Source organism: Diceros bicornis, chromosome 13, assembly GCF_020826845.1.
Source record: "Diceros bicornis minor isolate mBicDic1 chromosome 13, mDicBic1.mat.cur, whole genome shotgun sequence".
NCBI lineage: Eukaryota > Metazoa > Chordata > Mammalia > Perissodactyla > Rhinocerotidae > Diceros > Diceros bicornis.
In genome coordinates this window covers 16,163,935-16,182,900 of record NC_080752.1, presented here as the reverse complement: position 1 = coordinate 16,182,900, position 18,966 = coordinate 16,163,935, and the positions used below count along the sequence as shown (strand labels likewise).

At 49.6% G+C, this 18,966-nt stretch overlaps 1 protein-coding gene across 2 annotated transcripts; it reads right to left on the bottom strand.

Annotated features, from left to right (window-relative positions):
- Positions 1-2,331: 2,331 nt before the first annotated feature.
- DIO1 (iodothyronine deiodinase 1) lies at positions 2,332-18,700 on the bottom strand. 2 transcript variants are annotated; one of them, XM_058551989.1, is made up of 4 exons: positions 18,379-18,700; positions 10,572-10,715; positions 5,225-5,424; positions 2,332-3,211 (listed from the first exon to the last, which is right to left on the bottom strand). In XM_058551989.1, the coding sequence occupies exons 1-4, from the start codon at positions 18,698-18,700 to the stop codon at positions 3,143-3,145; spliced, it is 735 nt and encodes a 244-aa protein (XP_058407972.1). In that variant the 3' UTR covers positions 2,332-3,142. The 2 variants fall into 2 exon arrangements, with proteins under 2 accessions (XP_058407972.1, XP_058407971.1); XM_058551988.1 differs by lacking the exon at positions 2,332-3,211 and having other exon boundaries at positions 4,545-5,424.
- Positions 18,701-18,966: the final 266 nt, after the last annotated feature.

Here is an 18,966-nt window from a genome sequence, read left to right as displayed (position 1 = left end):
TGGATAAAATATTTTAACATACCTTTTTAAATTAATGGCTGAGTTTCCCAGAAATAAAATAGTCTGTGGCCAGGAACAAATTGAGAGCCCCACTCTAGGGAGGTGTGCAAGGATTAAAGACAGTGAGCTGCTCGGGGGGCATCTGCCAACTCCCAGTATTCCAAGCTGTGGTTTCCTAGGCCTCCCTAGTTTTCCAGGCACATAGGCAATGTCTTGCGTCTGCCAGAATCGGGTGTAGGCTCAGAGCCCCCACATAAAGCCAGGTACCACAAAGGGCATCATTGTCAGAGAACAAGCAAACTAGGGGAGAAACCTTCCCAGTGAAAGCAGACAGACATGGCGTGATGAAGTATTTCCTTCAAATCAATTGATGTCCTGAATGCAAACTCTACTTGGAGCTGGACAGGACACATTAATAAGCTTCTTTTGCTTACTAGTACTCTACAATGTTAGCCAAGCAGGATGGGTTCATTCTCGGTATCCAGCCCCAGACAAGTCACCTTCAAAGAGAAAAGCCCTTTCTCCATCATGAATTAGAATTGGGTCCAAACCTCTTGCAGTCCCCTGCACATGTTCTTTTTTCCACCTTTGCATGTAGTTTTCTCCACTTAAATGCCCTTCTCCCTTCCCATGTTCTCCAGGTCCCCATCCCAAATTATAGAAGGACTGGGCGTCCTTGAAGACCCAGCCCAAATGCTACCACCTCCACAAAGCTTTCCCAGATCCACCCAGCTCCGAGGGATTGCTCCCTCCTCTGTGCTCTCTGAGCACTTAGTCTTCTCCTCAGCTCTAACCCATCGTATTCCACCCTGAATTACGGTCATCGCAGTGTGTGTCTGGCCCCCCAGGAGGTTAAGCTGCTGGAGGACAAGAGCTGGACCTTGTCCATCTTTGCGTCATTCCGCACCTAGAAAATAACCCGTGCTTAATTAGTCTGAAGCATTACATTGAAGAGAATTGAACTGAAATGCCTGAGGTCTATTTTATCATTCTGAAAACTCCTCAGTTCAGCTTCTATTATTTGTTGAAAACTGGAAGGTTTCTGTGCATTTATAGACATGAATTGAAGGAATTTCTGAGAAGTGATTCAGAAGAGCGTGGCCTTATATGCTCTCTCCTTTTGTGGAACTTAGTACTTAGGAAGGACAGTGCCCAGCTGTGCTTTAGTTCTCCCGTTTTCACAGCTACCCATTCTCAGTGGGATCTCACAAACTCGTGCCAGTATTGGTCAGTTGCTTTGGCAGGATGAAGAGTTTTTATTGTGTTCCTACCATCCTTTTTCCCATCCTCCACCCTCTAAAAAGGGGGCCCAAAGAGGCAGTTGTGGGACAATAAAGATGATGATAATAATAATAATAGCCAACATTTCCGTGTTCTTTTCTCCAAGCCAGGCACAGTTCCAAGTGCTTTATTCATGAATCCTCTATGGGGTAGGCACTGCTCATATCCCATTTTGTAGTTCAAGATACCAATGTAGCTTAGCCAAAGTCACACAGCTAGCAGGGAGCAGAGCCAGGACTCTGGCCTTGAAGTTAGAGATGGGGTTGGAATCTTGGCTTGTCACTTACTAGTTCTAAGACGTTCCACAAGTTACTTAACTCTGAGCCTCGATTTCCTCGTCTATAAAACAGCTGATGATAATCTCCTCTTTGAGATATATAGTGATTAAATGACATATATCTGAAAGTGCCTGTGCCTGGTAGGTGATTAATGATAACTATTTTTAAAAGAGTAAAATAGCAACATTAATAAAATTAACATTGTAGCAACTAAGGCAGAGTCAAGACAATGGATTTTCATGTTAGAAAAATGTCTCCCAGGTCCATTCTTTTATGTCACATTGTGAAGGTTGTTTGATTCCAATGTGAAAAATTCTCTAGCAGGAGTTCTCAAGACAAGACCACATTTGACACATGACACATAGAGGCTGAGCGTTCTTCCCACTAAATGAGGTCCTTCCAGCATGCGATATTTTTGCTGATCAGATTACATTGGGATAAAATAAAAGATAGCACAGGCTGACACAAATTGGAAAAGAAAATGTAAAGATCACGCTGAAGCCATCTAAAATAGCCCGATATATTTTAATCATTCTGTATTAGCTTGCTGCATCTTAAAACATTTTTTCAAATCAAGTCACAGCTGTGTGCACTTTAGGCTGTGGCCGTCATAAACAAATATGAAAAGAAGCAGAGTTAAAAAAGATGAATACCAATAGTTATCCATTAGTCTGATGTAATCTAACACAAATGACCATTAAGAGACTTGCAAAGAAATCAGAGAATCAGAATTTCAAATATGAGCTTCTGCACAACCGAATGACAGCTCTGCAGTGACTCTTGTCTAGTTTGGTCAAAGTTATTATGCTTTGGGGAAGCAAGTCCTCCCTGCAAGTGACTCTGTTGATAAGCGAAGATAGTGGAAGATTCCAGGACAGAGAGCCAGATTTCTATGAAATATATTCAAAGACGGTCAAGTGAGTACCCTCTTCTTCTATGGTACAATTGGAGATAAGTTACCCTGGAAACTCACCGCTCACCACCACCACCACCGCCACCGCCGCCTGGTTTCCATCTTTTGGCAAGGAGAGGATTACCACCTTTACTGTCTCCTCCCAATCTTACCCCCTCCTCTTCCGATTCTTTATCTTTCTCTAAACACCTGGAGTTCTCCCAATGCCTGGTTCTAAAAACCAACTTAGTGTCTTAAATTACCAATCCATAAATGGAAAATTTGGTGAAATGAATTTACCTAATATAAGGGATGCCATGTCTAACCACACGGTATCAGAGTGGCTGAAGAGAGACACCACACCTCAGAAGTGTGCCACAGAGTGCAACTGCTCTCACGCTGAGACGTCCCGCAGTGAACGTGGTCCCCACAGTGGGGGCAGCGTGGAGTTGTGCATTCTTTAGCAATCGGCTGACTTGCTGCTTCATGTTCTGATTATAACAGTTGCCTCTGATTGAGGGCTGCGGCCTGCACTCCCCAGCTGAGAGCTGTTTGCTTAGATCAGAAAAATCTGAGCTGGTGATTCAGCTGGGGACACAGGTCAAGAGGTAAAAGCCAGCTGTGTTGGAGGGAGAGCCGAGCCTTGAAGAGCCCTCCTGCGGGTCACCTGGAACTGGGGGATCTTTCCAGATTAACTGTGGAGCTTTTCCAGAACAGCACGGACTTCCTCTGGATGGTAGTTCCAAGGGCCAGGTTTACCCTGCAAGAGAAATGAATCGGCAGTCCCAGACTTCCGCTGTGCAGGAATGTGTGGGTCTGGAGCTTAGCTGAGAGAGCTGGGCTAGTGACGTCCGTGTGGGACTCGACAGGCTGTGTAGTCGAGGGCACGTGCAACCAGAGGTGGCTGAGATCGCCCAGGGAGAGGGTGCGGAGGGGCACCAACCTTTAATGGGAAGACTGGACAGAGAAGTCGGAGGAAAACCAGAGGGAGTGAAGCGAATCATTTCAAAAGGAGGAAGGGGTCTATACAAATAAGCTTTGCTTCCCTAATCAGACCTTCAGACTGGCCTTATCTTCTTCTCCACGCACACATCAAGTTCTGCCCACCCTACATGAGAACCACCTCTGCCTCTCCAGTCCCACTGCTCTAGTTCAGCCCTCTTCACCCCCTACTTAGGCAGCTGCCATACCTACCGACTATCCTCAGTCCTCGGTCTCTGCTCCTCCAGTCCATTCTTCACCCAGTAGCCAGCAATCTTTCTAAAGTAAGGATCTGATCATGCCTCTCCCCTGCTCAAAACTCTTCAATGGCTCTCCTTTGCCCTAAGATGAAGGCCAAACTCCACGGTCTAGACTGAGACCCCTGTAACCCAAATGTCCTCAATTCTCCATTTGCTCCCTGCCCCAACATGCCCCAGTGCCTGTGCCCACCCCCTTCCCGATATTTGCAATGATTTTCACCAACCATGCTCGCAGGACTGGCTCCTTATCCTTTAAGGCCCAAGGACTGTCACCTCCTCTGAAAAGCCTACTGTTCCCCAGGGGTCAGAAAACTTAGCCTGAGAGTTAAATCTGTCCTGATGCCTCACAGCCTTCTGTTTACATATCGTCTAAGCTGTTTTTGTGCTACAGCAGCAGAACCGAATCATTGCAACAGGGATTACTTGGCCCACAAAGTCGAGAATATTTACTATCTGGCCCTTTACAGAGACGGTTTGCTGATCCCTGCTCTGGAACCTCACGGCACCTGGGACACTGTGACACTCCATTTGTGTCTTCCTCGTCCTCCAGTGTGTGAGCACCTCGCAGTAAGGTGTGGGCCATTTTTAATTCATTGTTGTGTTTCCAGTACTTGCCCAAGGCCTGACCCACAGCAGGGACTCAGCTCCCAGCTTACCCCAGTCATGCCATCTTAGTAACATGTCGCGGGGAGAGGAAAGGAAGAAGGACCTGAATCTTTGTGCTGTGACCCTTGGCACCCCGGGGATTCATCTGCAAGTCGTCGCTTGTCTCATCTGCATGAGTGGGGCCAGCCTGACCTGGGGCAGAGGAGCAGCCATATAGTCGGGCTTCATGTACTCTTCAAGGCTGGAAATCCCTTCGGCAGCTATAAAACTTAGTTTCTGCCCTCTCAGGGGAGGCCAACAGTGCCCAAGGGGTCAGAGGCTGTGCTTCCCTCCCTCACCCCGGCCGGGCTGGAAGCCTTGAGGGGGACACAGTTACCAGAAAGGAAGCCTGGATTCAATTCCTGCCTGGAATTCCTGCTGCAGCATTTCCAGCTCCAACCCCAGGGCCCACTCTCTTCCCACCACCTACACCCGCCTCCAGGTTCAGGCCTGCCTCAGAGATTAGCAGCTCTGGACTCGCCCACTCGAGGCCCATCCCATTCAGAGGATTTAGAATTGAAATTAGAGCCTTGTGCAGTGTGACCTTGGGCAAGTCAGTTTCCTTCTCTGAGCAGTGTTTATGAAACCGAAACAACGTTCTCTCTCAGCTTCAAACTAAACCAGGGCTGGGCCAGTCTTCTGGGTTCAGAAGGCAGCAGGAAGGCTGCAGCTCCAGTCCCCGTGCTGGGGACGTTCCTGTGCGTTATTTCATGCCCTGTGAGGCCACATCTCCATTTTGCAGAAGAGGAAACTGAAGCTCCAAGAGGGGAAAGGACTTGCCCATGCTCACATGGCTGGTAACTGGCTGGGCAGCGATTTGAATCCAGGTCGGCCTGATACAAAGCCCTCTCTCGGCCCTCCCTGGGCCCCCTGCCCCGCGTCAACACCTTGTAGAGGATCCTGCCCTCCCGGAGCACATAGAGCCTCTCGGGCAGTGCCGCGTAGAGCTGGCTGCTCTGGTTCTTCATCGTGTCCACCACCACCGGGCACTGGGGGCTCCTGTCCAGCAGCAGGCGGGCTGCCCGCAGGCGGTCCTGGAGATTCCGGTGATTCCTGATGACCACGTTGTTCTTAAAAGCCCAGCCATCTACAAGAGAAACGCCGGGCAGCGGGCCCCATAGGCATGACACACTCTTCCTGAGGACTAAACACCCCCCACTTTTGAGGGAGGGTCCCAGATAGAGGAACCCTCGGCCATGATTTGGCCCAGTTTCCTGTTATGGGTGAAAGCACAAGACCACGTAGGGAGTTAGTGACTGATCGAGAGCTGAAGCCCAGGGCTCCTGAGTCCTAGACCTCAGCTCTTCAGCGTGAGCGAGTCCGATGGACCAGTGCTTCTCCATCTTTAATGTGTGTATGACTCAGTCAGGGACCTTGTTAAAGGAAGATTCTGATTCAGTCTGTCTAGGGTCGCGCTGAGGGTCTAGCTAGCTCCCAGGGTACCAAGGCTGCGGGTGCCTGGACCACACTTTGAGAAGCAAGTGTCTAGAGCGCTGGTTCTCTGAGTGTGCACTGCCCAGACCAGCAGTGTCAGCCTCACCTGGGAGTTTGTTAGTAACTCCTAGACTGACCAGGAGCGGGGCCCAGCAATCTCTTTAACAGCCTTCCAGAGGATTCTAACACACGCTGAAGTTTGAGAACTACTGCTCTCGAGTCTAGACAATTTCCCTCGTCTAATTATTCTCCACCAGTGTCCTTTCCAATATGCAAATCTGACACGTCACTCTCCTGCTTAGACTTTTTGATGGATCTCTATCGCCCTCAGGATAAATCCCAAGCCCCTCTGTGGGGCCCACCCGGTCCTCGGTGACCTGGCCCATCTCTCCAGCCGGCCAGCTGAAAGACTTGGGATTCCTTGACCCGCTCACCCCAAGCTGTCTCTCAAGTCTGCCCTTTTCATCACAGTTCCTGCCTCCCCCTGAGGTGTGGGTAGAGCAGGACCTTCTCTCTCCTTGGTTTGGATACAGTGACTTCTGCTCCTGCAGCTGATGTGTTAGCTCTGCTGACAACCTCATGATAAGCCACTTGGGTGAGCTTATAGCCAAGGACATCTGCTAGCCTGGCGATGACCCTTGTTTTCACCCCCTCCTAAGCCTCCTGATCTTACTACCTTCCAACTCATTATCCCAAAATCTCTGAGAATGATTCCTAAGACAAAGTTTGATATTTTTTCTCTGCTTAAAAACCAATTACGGGACCAACTCCTTAGCATAGCATTTAGTGATCCCTATCATCTCTCCCGACCTACATTTCCAGTCACGGCTGCCAGTCCTTCCACTTCTAGCCAAACTGGACTCCTCCTCACGTGATGCTCACGTCTCCCTGCCCTGTCTCCTTACCATCTCTTCCACATTGCACTCCTACCTGTCCTTTCAAGGCTCAGCTCTAACGCAGGGCTTCTCAACACTGGCACCACCAACCTTTGGTCTAGATCATTCTTTGTTGTGGGCCATCCTGTATGTTGTAGAATGTTGAGCGGCATCTCTGGCCTCTACCCACTAGATGTCAGAGCACCCCCCTACCTTCAATTTGTCACAACCAAAAAAGTCTCCAGACATTGCCAAATGTCCCCTGGGGGACAAAATCACCCTCAGCTGAGAAACACTGTTCTAACACCCTCTCCTCCAGGAAGCCCTCCCTGCCACACTCAGCTGTGTGATATTGGGCAAGCGCTTTAAATCTCTTTAACTTCTCAGTTTTACCATCTGCTAAATGGGATTAATAGAACCTACATTGCAGATGGCTGTGAGGCGTAAAGGAGATAACTGTACGGAATTCCCAGTACTCTGCCTGCTTCATAGTAGCTGCTCGAAAAATATTGGTTTATTTTGCCTGACTGCCCCAAAATAACAGGTAGGAAAGAACCCAGTTTTTATTCTATACCTTGGTTTTCTACTACTTTGCTCTGGAGATATCCCCTGTCCCCCGGCCCCAAAACCAAACCCATTTAAGGCTGTTTCACTGTAAATGGAAGGGGATTTTCAATTGGCCTCATGGGAAGGTGCCCTTCTGCCTCCTAACAGGAGGTGGTATTCGTTAGCTAACGGGTCCACAGGTTGAAAAAATAACCATAAACTGCTACTGGCCTTGCCCTCCTACTTGGCCCATTTCTGGGGAGCCTGGAACCCGGACAACGTGGTCATGGGTTCCTTCGGAAGCCACCCGGCCTGTGCTTACAACCATAGTGGCCTCCCGGGTAGTATGGGTTGCTTAAGTCTATCAGCAGGATTGGCTCCAGCTCCTCAGTGCTTCACACTCCTCTGCTCAGGACCCTTCCCCTAAAAGAACCAGCTCTCAGGAGAAATGCATACCAAGATAGGAGTGCCTGGCCACAGTTTAAAGTATTTATCGGGGCTGGCCCGGTGGCATAGTGGTTAAGTGCATGCGCTCTGCTTCGGCAGCCCGGGGTTCGCGGGTTCGGATCCCAGGCGCACCGACGCACCGCTTGTCAAGCCACGCTGTGGCGGCATCCCATATCAAGTAGAGGAAGATGGGCACAGATGTTAGCTCAGGGCTAATCTTCCTCACACACAAAAAAACATAAAGTATTTATTGCCTGCCCCAAGACATCAGAAATGTGTATGACAGTGACCCCAAGCATGACCTCCAGCATGTATTTGTGTCATGTTTGGGCAGTCAGTCTTGTCCACCCGCTAGCTCCCTGGAGCCTCCTCCTATGGAGGCCGGGTGGGGGTTCTCATCCCCCTGAGAATGTGGAGGCCTGGGCAGGAGCAGTGACTGGCCGCCCAACTCCATCTATGAGTTCCTTAGCGGCAGGATCTGTGTGTATCTTTCATCCCTGTGTCCCTAGGCCCAGCATGGGCTGGGCACATAGCAGGCCCACATTACATACTGTTGAATGAGTGATTCTTTGAGGTCGGTGTTATCACCCCATCTCAGTGGCGCAGAAGCAGGCATGGAAGGTAAGTTGCCCGAGGTCACGTGGCCAACCTCACGCCATGAAGTTAGGACTCACACTCAGGTCTGAAACTCTAAAGTCTGTCCTTCCCACCACACCTCGAGCCTCCCCATATTTACCTGGACAAACGCGCAGTGTGTGGGAAAAAGGAAGCCAACTGATTTTGGCTACAGACCCCAGACCTGCTAGGATTGATGGACACTGGCTCTGTGCACTTTAATTCTGGGGTTCAGGCTATACCCACCTTTGTCTGATTGACAGAAACAAGTACCCTGGGGAAGGAGGTGGGGAGGAGGAAGAAATGTCTGAACCAGGAGTGGCAAAGCAGAGGCAAGAAACGGGTCTTTGTCAGGACGGGGGCAGCAAGCCTTCCCTCAGTGGCTTGAGGTGGACAGTCCATTGTTCTGGAAAGGGTTAAACCTGCTGGGCCTGATTCCAGGAGAAATGGGTCAGGAGACAGGTTTCAGGACCAGGGACAATTTCTGTGGTGATCTGACCCCTCTTGTGACAGTTTTCAACTTGTTCTTTTATTTTTAAATTAAAGCTGGATCCTCTAGGATCGTGTTTCTCCTAGTGTGGTCCCTGGACCAGCAGCCTCAACACACCTGGGGAGCTGGTTGAAAACGCCAAATCTTAGGCCCGTTTGCAGCCCTGCTGAGCCAGACTCTGCAGCTTAATAGGATCCCCAGGTGATCGAAGTTCACAGTAAAGTTTGACAGGTGCTGCCCAAGACAGTTAAATCAGCTGTGACTGAGCTTCAGCTGTCAGCTGTGCTGACATCAAGGCATGGTTTCTTCTCAGCCGTGGAGACCACAGACACCTGTATGTACGCGAGTTCTCTTTCTTTAACTGATGGCTGCTGCTCTCCCAAAGTTGTATATAACAAAGTGATACATTGTGCTTGCATTTGCTCTCCTGTTACCTATGTTGCTTGTTTTAAATTTTATTATGGGAATTTTCAAATATACATAAAGGTAGGGAGAACAGTATAATGAACCTCTGTGTTCCTATTACCCTATGCTAATATTTTAAATTGTCCCAAAGTCTTAATGAGGACAGAAGTTTCCAGTTAAATGAACACAGTATTAAGTTGAAAGCAGTTCTCAGACCTCTGGGTGCATAAATCAAGATGCTCTGGGCCTGGGTGGGGCCCTGGAACACGCATGTCAACAAGCACTGACTTGAGGGATCGAGGGACCACACTGCGAAAAGCACTGCTGGACCAACTTTGCTGGTAATTCATTAATAGCACTCTCTACAATTACAACACGTGGATAAGCCAGCAAGGGTAACACTAGCCTGAACAATCCCTTATTCACCCAATTTTACTGCGTTCTGACTCTGTGACATGGACTCTGCCAGGTGCGGGGTGACAGAGATGAATCTTGTGGGGAGATGGATGAGTAAATGATACGCCTTCCACTCAGCCACACGAGCCTTCTTCAGTCTCTGGGTTGAAAGTTGGGCCAAACTCATGAGTTCAATCCCCATGAAAATCAGGGCGATAGGGTGTCTGACCATTTTGTAAAGTCTGAGGGGCTTCAACCCAGCTGGGAAAGTTTCAGGGAGGGATATGTCTGTCCATTGTAAGGAAGGCCTTTCTCCCAAACAACAAAGGAACAAGATTTCCCGTGAAGTAATGAAGATGGGTGACCACCTGTTGGGGCTGAAGAAAGGACCGTGGCCCCAGGTAAAAGCTGCCTAGAGCAGCGGTTCTCAAAGTGTTGTCCCAGACCAATCAGCGTCAGGATCACAATCACAGAGCTTGTTAGAAATGCAAATTCTCAGGCCCCGTCCTAGGTTGAACTCAAGAACTCTGGGACGGGGTCCAGCAGTCCGTTTTAACAAGCACTCCAGGCGCTTCCGATGCTCACTAAAGCTTGGGAACCACTGACTGAGATGAGCCGCAATGTTCCTTTGAGCTTGGCGAGTCTTAGGGTGGATTTCACCAATAGCTACATAGCAGTCATTTCACTTGTGACATTTCAGGCCTAAATTCCTTGTAGTTGTGCTCATATCAGCTCCTCTCCCTTAACTTCCCTATTTGTCTACTCACAATGTTAGATGCTCTCCCAGCCAGACCCGGTCACTCCAGGCTACCTGCTGTGGGTGCCTGGCTGACAAGCACAGCTGGTGGAGTTAGTGAGTGGTGGGGAAACCTCACAGGGACTGGGAGATGGTAGGTGCTCCGAGAATAGTGACTCTTTCCCTCTCTCCTCCCCTTCCTCCCCCACTCCCACCTTGAGATGGGCTTGGAGGAGAGGGGAGAGAAGGGAGAGGGCCGGAAGAGATAGAGGCAGGGCATCCTTCTTTACCTGACGCGTGTGCTTCTTCTATGTAGATGATGAGAAAATCTGCGATGGAAGTAAAGTCTTCAATGAGTCTCTTGAATTGGTCAAATTTGAAAAGAAATGAAGGTCAGGTACAACTTCCGAAATTCAGCACCAATGGCCTGTTGCCTAAAACAGAAATGGAACCACCATCAACCAATAATCTACACACAGCATTTTCAAGCACCATCTCCACTCCTGCATTCAATTCGATTACCTTTATTTCTCCTCTAAGATGGATCCAGGCACAGGGTGGGGCTGAAGCCTAGGGAGCATGGCTTAGCAGAGGCTGGAGCTGGTTTACTCGAAAATGAGGAGATTTAATCAGGTGGTTTCAGTGGACCACTTGCAGTGGCTGGATGGTAGTTAAAACAATAATAAGGAGAGTCCCTTTCACCCAGTTTATAAGGTAGGCAGGCCTCCATTCTCTCACGTGATGTGGTTAGTATGTTGCAAAGTAGGTCATTTTTCTCCTGGTTTATAGACTTGCTCCAGGTCACACAGCAGGTCAGTGGTGGGGTTCAAATTAACACTCTAGCTTCTCGACTCTCAATTCAGTGCTCTCAGGAGCCTGAAGTGCTTCCTCATCCACAAATGGACATAATAATAACACTTACTTTATAGGATTGTTACAAGGATTGAAGAAGATAGTACAGATAAGGGCTTCGAATGGTGCCTGGCCTGTGGTAGGTGCTCGATAAATGTCAGCTGTTGTTATCAGCTCTTCTCTCCTCCCTGAGCTACGAGGTGGGGGCAGTGGAGGGGACTCCACAAAGGGGACTGAAGTGGGGAGCAGGACTGGCTGCATAGTTTGCTGGGCCCAGTACAAAATGAAAATGCAGGGCCCCTTGTTCAAAAAGTGGGAAAAAAATTGCCATTAAATATCTGAAAATACAAAGATTTTTCTTCTGCAGTCTCTCTCTTGTCCTGGCATGGTGCTTTTTAGTTGCTGTTTAATGTCACCCACCCCTGGGCAAGGGGATATTCATCTGCTGAACACAGACCATTACAGTCACCCAGGAGCAGCAAAACTCAGTGCCCATGTGTATGCGTGCCTGTGGCCGCTGGCTACCCGCTGTCCTCTCCCTCCAGCCACCAGACCAGCACACCATGCCCCGGCCAGGAGCACCAAAACTGAGCCAGACACTTCCCCTTCCCGCCTGTCCACCACCCCAACCCACAGGATATTACAGCCTCCATGCACGGATGTGCTAGTCTCCTTGATGGGGTGGGGGGTGCGCAAGCGGCTTCTCCCACAAAGTCACCCCCAGTCGCTTGCCGAATTGCCCCGTGGTGCTGTCAGCCCAGGATGGGGACGGCCGCCTTCACGCCCTGTCATGAAACGCTGCAGGATGCCCACACCTGACCCCGACCTTTCCCGCGTCTGTGTCCAGGCCCTCTCCGGGGTCAGAAGGTGGCAGCGGTCACTGGCGGGAGCAGGAAGGAGGCTGGACGAGCCCAGCATGAAGGGTGGAAGAACCAGCCTTGGAGGACTTGTCCCAGGGGAGCAGGGAGGTTGTGGGAGGCAGGATCCTGTGTGAGCCAAGGCTCCAAGTCCCCGGGGCATGTTCCATTGTCTCATCAGGCTTTGCTTACAAAATGCAAATCCAAAGGTGAAATTATTAAAGATTCCAAGACAGCAGAGCATTAAACCCCAAGAAAGGGTCCTTCTGAATGTGGGGCTGCCAGCACCATGTGGTTACCTACGGCCAGAGCTGACACCGTTGAGCCCTTCCCTCACATCTGTTAGAGCACGGCAGGCCCTGCACCGTGACATGGCCTGTTAAGTGTCTGTATCTCCCAGGCTGCTCACTGCCCCTTGAGGGCAGGGCCTGTTCCTCCATCCTCATAGCCTCAACCTTGAGCACACTCTCATTCCATCTACAAACATTTACTCAGCACTTAGAATGTGCAAGGCTCTCTGCCCCACACTGCGGATTCAGCAGAGAGCAAGACCAGTAGGTCTCTGCCTGCATGCAGTTTGAGGTCTTTTTAATGGGGAGACAGGCAAAAAACAAGTAAACACCTGAATGAGGTAATTTCAAGTTGTGAGAAGTGTTATGAAAGAGACTATCAAGGAGTGCCCTCGTGTAAACTGGTGGGTCAAGGAAGGCCTCTGAGGGGGTGCCATTGAACCTGAGAAGTGAAGGGTAGGGATGAGCCAGCCATGGGCAAAGGGAGGAGAAGGCATTCCAGACAAAGGGAATGGATGTACAAAGGCCCTGAGAGGGACAGAACTTGGTGTGTTCAAGGACATGAAGGCCACCATGACTGGAGCCATTATATAGTAATGTAACGTACCGAGAGCTGTGGTTAGAGAGGTGGGCGTGGGCTACTTATGAGAGCGGGTAGGTTCTCCCACGCCTTGGAAAGGAATCTGAATTTTATTCTAGGAACAATGGGATGTCGTGGAGATATAAAGCAAGGATAGTGGATACTTGTTGCAATTTTGGCTCCTCGGCTCTTAATCCTCCTTCCTACTTGGAATTCCCTGTTCTGTGTACTATTCATGGGAGACTGTGCCCAGCCTTGCTCTATGAAAGACAGAGGGGTCACATCTGTTCTCTGCCCCCAGTAGCTAGGGCACAAGCAGTGACTCAGGCTGAGCTGATTGGACCCTCCCACATAGATCTTTGATTCTGCAGTCACTGAGATGGTAGAATTCACCCACAGCCCAGTGGTAGTGCCCCGGTCAGGGATGGTGGAGTCCTACAGTGGTGAGGGGTTTCCATGATAACCACCGTAACAGCAGCATCCAGGCCCAACTGTTGATGCTAAAAGACGGTTCATGCACAGTGATTTAGCTGCAATTGATTCTGGGGAGCCTACAACGTCTTTCCAATATGTTCCTTGCTATATGTATGTGTGTGTGTGACTAAGAAAACCAGAGTGAGTTTCTGTTGCTTGCAAGCCAGAACCCTGACTGCTACAGCAGCCTGTGAAATGAAAAATGATCAGATTTACACTTGAAGATGACTCTGGCTACTCTATGAAGAAAGGACTGAAGGTGAGGATGGAAGTGGGGGAGGAGCAGTTAGGGGGTGTTGGGGAAATCCACGTGAGAGAGAACGGGAGCCTGGGCTGGTGTGGAGCAGTGGAGAAGGGGAAACGGTGGAATTGGCAGGACTTGACGGATGGGGAGCAGAGGGCATCTTAACTTGCTTGTGGTTTATTTGGTTAGTTATTTCCTCATCTTGTTCTGCAAAGGATTTGAAGCAGCTTACACGTGTAGTCATGCATCGCTTTACAATGGGGATACGGTCTGAGAAATGCGTTGTTAGGTGATTTCGTCGTCGTGTGAACATCACAGAGTGTACTTACACAAACCTAGATGGTATAAGCCTACTACACACCCAGGCTACAGGGTACTAATTTTACGGGACCACTGTTGTATATGCGGTCCATTGTTGATTGAAACGTCCTTATGTGGCACATGACTGTAATAAAATATTAAACAGAAATTTTAAAAAAATCTTGCCCCTCTAGGAGGCATAGAACAGGAGGGAAAAATGGAACACAAATAAACAGCCCTTAAGCTTCCATGCATTTGGTATAACTGAGCTAATATTTGGCTCTGAGTTTCCAGGTGGCCAAGTAAAAGGAAAAACATAAATTGGATATAAATTCCTGAGTTTTCAGTAGGTGAGGAAAAGTAGGCCAGGTTCTCTGGAGACACAAAGCTCTCCTTGTCCTTGGCTCACAGATCTCCTCACAGGAGACCCTAGGAGGCATTGGCTGGGCCTCCGTCACTGCTGGTTCACTGCACAGTGAGTCCTTACCCATGCAACAGGGTTGCCCAGGCCTCAGCAGGGAAGGATCAGAGGCCAGCCATGGCGAACTGGCCAGCCATTGGCCTCCAATGACCCCAGGGAGTCTCCCTTCAGATAAGAACCCAAGAGACTTAAGGTCAGGACCAGCACTAAATATTAGCTGTTTGGAGTTTTGTTTTTAATTGGATAAAAAATGTCAATGCCCACTGATTAGGACCCTGGAAAAAACAGAGCCATTTGTTTACATAATTATTTGTAGTGTGGCTGGGCGCAGTGGTCAGTATTGAGGGCAAAGTTTAAACTTAGTTCCCTGCTTTGTTGGTAGCAGAGAGAGGAAGGATGGGTGCAAATGAGGTGACTGTGCTGAGGATTGGCACCCTGCCCGTGTCCACAGACCATGGTGCAGAGAACACCGTTTCCAGAATGTCAGGTGAGGACGGTGAAGTCCAACTTGTCTGTATAAATGGGAAAACGGCTCTGTCGTAGTGCTGGACTCGAACCCACCGTCGTGACCCCCAAGCCAGTAAATTGCCCCCCATTCCAGGCTCTCTCAGCAGAGAAAGCCCGTTTATAGTTACTAGATGACACCTCTTAAATACACTTGCAGCGATTTTAGAAGATTTAAATAGGTGCTGAAATAAAGTCAGTTTCAAATTAACTGCCAGGTACCCAGAAAATAAATCATCCAGACTTGCCTTCTGCTGCGATGTGCCAGTTAATCAATGTTTTGCTCTGCATGTTTGTCCAAGAGTGTGTGTATGTTGTGTGTATACATTTATATGCACATGCAGAGGGTAGGAGGTGGCTGAGAATTTCTCTGAGCCCCTATTGTCTAATCCAACAACAGAAGGTACACTATGTGAGAGTCAGAAGCCTCGAGGTCTAGTTCTGACTCTACAAAAACTCTGTGTGACTCTGAGCCAGTCATTTATCTGTCTGGGCCTTTGCATCTGAAAAATGAAAGAGTTGCTTTAGATTATCTGTAAAGAGTCTGTCAAACCTTCCAGTCTGTGGCTCTAAAGTGAGTCCAGATAGATACCTAAAGCATAAACAGAGCTTTTTAGTGGTCTGGTGGGTTTCCAAAACAGTTACAGGAAGTCTTTCTAATAAGCAGAACTGATCATGTTAACTCCCTGCCTAAATCCTTCTGGAACTCACCCATACCTTAAGGATAAAGTCTACCCTCTTCGGTAAAATACATGAGGTCCCCCAAGCTCTGGCCCCTGACGGTATCTCCAGCCTCATCCTCACCCCTTCATGCCTCCCACAGCCCACTTCTGCCAAACTAACTGATGCTCCTCTGTGTCTCGGACCTCTGCTACTCCTCCCCTCTGCCCTGCTCTGCTCCCCACTCCCCTCCTCCTCACCCACCCCAAGGCTTCAGTCCCTAGACAATCAGCTCACCATCCTCTTCTCCAGGAAGACGTCCGCTGACCACCTCCCTGCCCCAGCCCACTTCTTCCAGAACCCTCTAGTTCCCTCTCCCACTACTTCATCTCCCTCTCTGAGTTATGAGATCTTCCAGGGCAGAGGCCAGTTGTGTTGATTGCTGGATCACCTATACCTATTATTTCAGGGACTCTGGGTCCATGTGCTGAAAGCCAACTCTGTTTTATAAACAGAGTTTTCTTTTGTCTCAGTCTTTTTGTCTCTCTCAGTCTCCTTCCCTCGCCAATCTCTCTCAGGTACAACAGCAGGGAGCAGAGACAAATAGAACATCGTTAAAATGTAAACTGGCCCACTGAAAGTAAACAGTTAAAAGAAGCAAGTAAATTCTGTGAATTGCCCATGAAGCAAGTTGGCTTTCATGGAACTGATCGCCGGATGATTGATGGTCAGCAAAGTGGCCTGGTTCCATCACAGTGCTTGGCTCGTAGTAGAAGCACAATAAAACAGAGCTGTTATTCTCATTGATCTTCTATCAGTGGTCACTTAGTGAATGTTTTTTGAGCAAACAGAGGTCATTTGTGCACTGTGGTTTAAAATCATGAGCAAAAACCTCTTACCTTTCCCTCCATTTGAAGTACTTTTCCCTTTTCTCTTCTCAAGCTACAAAAAGTCTTAACTCATTCCTCAAGGCCTCGTTCCAAAGCCACCTCCTCCAGGAAACTTTCCAAGCCCTGTGGGTAGAGGCATCCCTTTCCAGCCTTCCCCACCTCACGGAACTATACGGATTGTTTATTACATCAGTCTGTTGTGTAGAAGCATAAGCTGCTTGAGTGAAGGAGCAAGCTCTTCCCTAACCCTGAGTCCTGGCATCTTGCTGAGGGCCTGGCACACAGCAGGTGCTCATGGCATTGTTGAGGTGCATTGGAAAAGCAAGAAGCCCTGATTCTGGGTCTGCCTTGGTCCCTCACCGGCTCTGTTACCTTGGCTCTCAGTGTTCTCCATTTCCCTTCTAAAATGAGAGGATTGGATTAGGTCAACGTTTCCCAAAGGGAACCAATAAGATGATGATAGGCATTTCCTTGAGTGGAGAGTGGGGAGTTGTGTGTGTGTGTGTTAGGAAAACTCATCAGTGCTGTGTTGAAGTCTTTTCAAGTTTTGTTTGTTTGTTTTTAAGCTTCAGGACTTCTGGGAGACTTCTATATGTTCACATGCACTATGAATTTCCAGGAGGGTGTAGTGTGCAGGGTTTTCCAAACTACTTTGAGCAGGGAACTCTATGTACTAAAGCATATCTATGGGATTTGGGTTCCAAAGAACACACTTTGAAAAATGCTCAATTAGCCGACTGCCTCAGGGACCTCCTCTACTCCAGCTGCTTGTCTAGACCCTGGGAATTCAGAGATGAATCAGGCAGCCCTGTCGTGAGGCTCCCCACCAGGCAGGAGGAAAACACTTGTGCTTAGCCAGCCAGATGCTAGATAGGAAGAATCAGGGTCCTGGGAGAGGTGCAGACAGAGAGGCACGAGTCCAGAAGGGAGAGAAAGCGTGCCTAGCTGTAGGGATCTGAGATGGCTTCATGGAGGGGGAGGCAGGAGAGCAGGAATCTGATGAGGAGGGCTATTTTCAGTGTCGGCAATGGAGGGGAAGGGCCAACAACACCAGCGAAGGCAGAGAAGGGAAAGTACGAGGGACAGACAAGGCCCAACCGTTCGTCTGGAGGCAATGAGCCTGAGGGGAAGCTTGCAGGTGAAATTGGGAAGAAAAGCTGGAATCTGCCCGGGGAGGATCTTGAGCTCCAGACCGAGCCCAGGCTTCATCCCGAATGCAGACAGAGGCTGCCAAAGGTTGGTGAGCTGGGGTGTCGATTGGCCAGGGATGTGCATGTGGGAGGGGAATCTGGCAGCCATTCACCAGGTGGGTGGGAAGAGAGGGCAACAGGGGGAGGAGGAAGTCCTGGCAGGAAGAACAGCTGTGAGGACAGAAAGAGAAAACTGATCTGACAGGTCTTTAGACCCTAAATCTCTAGAACTCATTTGCCTGGAATAGAGAGATGTCAACCCATATTTACTGAGCAACTACCCTGAGCCAGCAGCAGCCACGGGGGCCCAGCAGTGGGCTAGAGCGATGGTCTCCACCTGCGCAGAGCTGCAGGCCAGTGACAGCGACAGACGTTAATCAAACGCCCGGACATAACCACAAACCAGGACAGATTTAATAAAGAAAAGTTGAGGGTGTTAAGTGTACAAGAGGGAGTAACGCAGTCTGGGGGAGTTGGGGTTGGCTTGTCGCAGGAAGCATCACTGAGCAGAATTCTGAAGGAGGATCAGGGGTTGACCAGGCAGAGAGGGGATGGAGCGCGTCCCAGGCAGAGCGACTGCGCAGTAGGAGCCGTGCTGAAGGAGTCGAGGCCAATGTGGCTGGCTGGTGGTTTGAGTGCTGGGAAGGCAGTGATCCCTCTCAGAAAAACAGAATCCAGGAGAAGCCCTAATTTCAGGAAGTGGGAAGAGGACAAGAAGCCAAAAACGGAGCAGCTGGAGCAGCAGAAGAATAATTCAGGACTTCCAGCCCACCTCCCTATTCCCTTGGGGCACCCCCTTTCCAAGCACCCCTCAAGCTGGCCTCAGCCTCCTGACCTTGCATGAAGTCCCAGATGTTGCACCTCTGTCCTGAGAGGTGGACCACGGGGCTGTTTGGGGCCAGACCCCCTCGCTTAGTCGTGTCCTCTAGTCGCTGCCAGTGGACCTTCAGGATGAACCGGAAATACTGGGTGCTGTAGAGGGTCGGGGCCCAGTTGTCATAGGAGAAGTGGGGGTTCTTCTGGTTCATGGCCACGATGTGCTTCTTGACTCTCTCAGGAAAGAATATCAGTAGCACTTTGCCCACGGCCACTTGCAGAGCCACCTGCAGGAGCACCCAGAGCCTCCTCAGCCACAGCCCGGCCCGGGGCAGCCCCATGTTGCACAGCCAGAGCTGTTCTGAGGCGGACGGGCAGAGAGGTCACAGCCAGGTGACACTGGGCGGAGCTGAACAAAGGTGCAGGGTGGGAGTAGCCACTCCGGGTCAGGAGGAAGGGGCCAGGACAGAAGGTGTTTGCCTTCCTGTCAATGGGATGGAAAATTCCAAACCAGGTGCTCAAAGGTCTGTTCTAATTATTATTGTTTCTGATTCTTTGCCTTAACCTTTGAGAGATTCTTAGACTGGGAGAACTCAGATCTTAAATT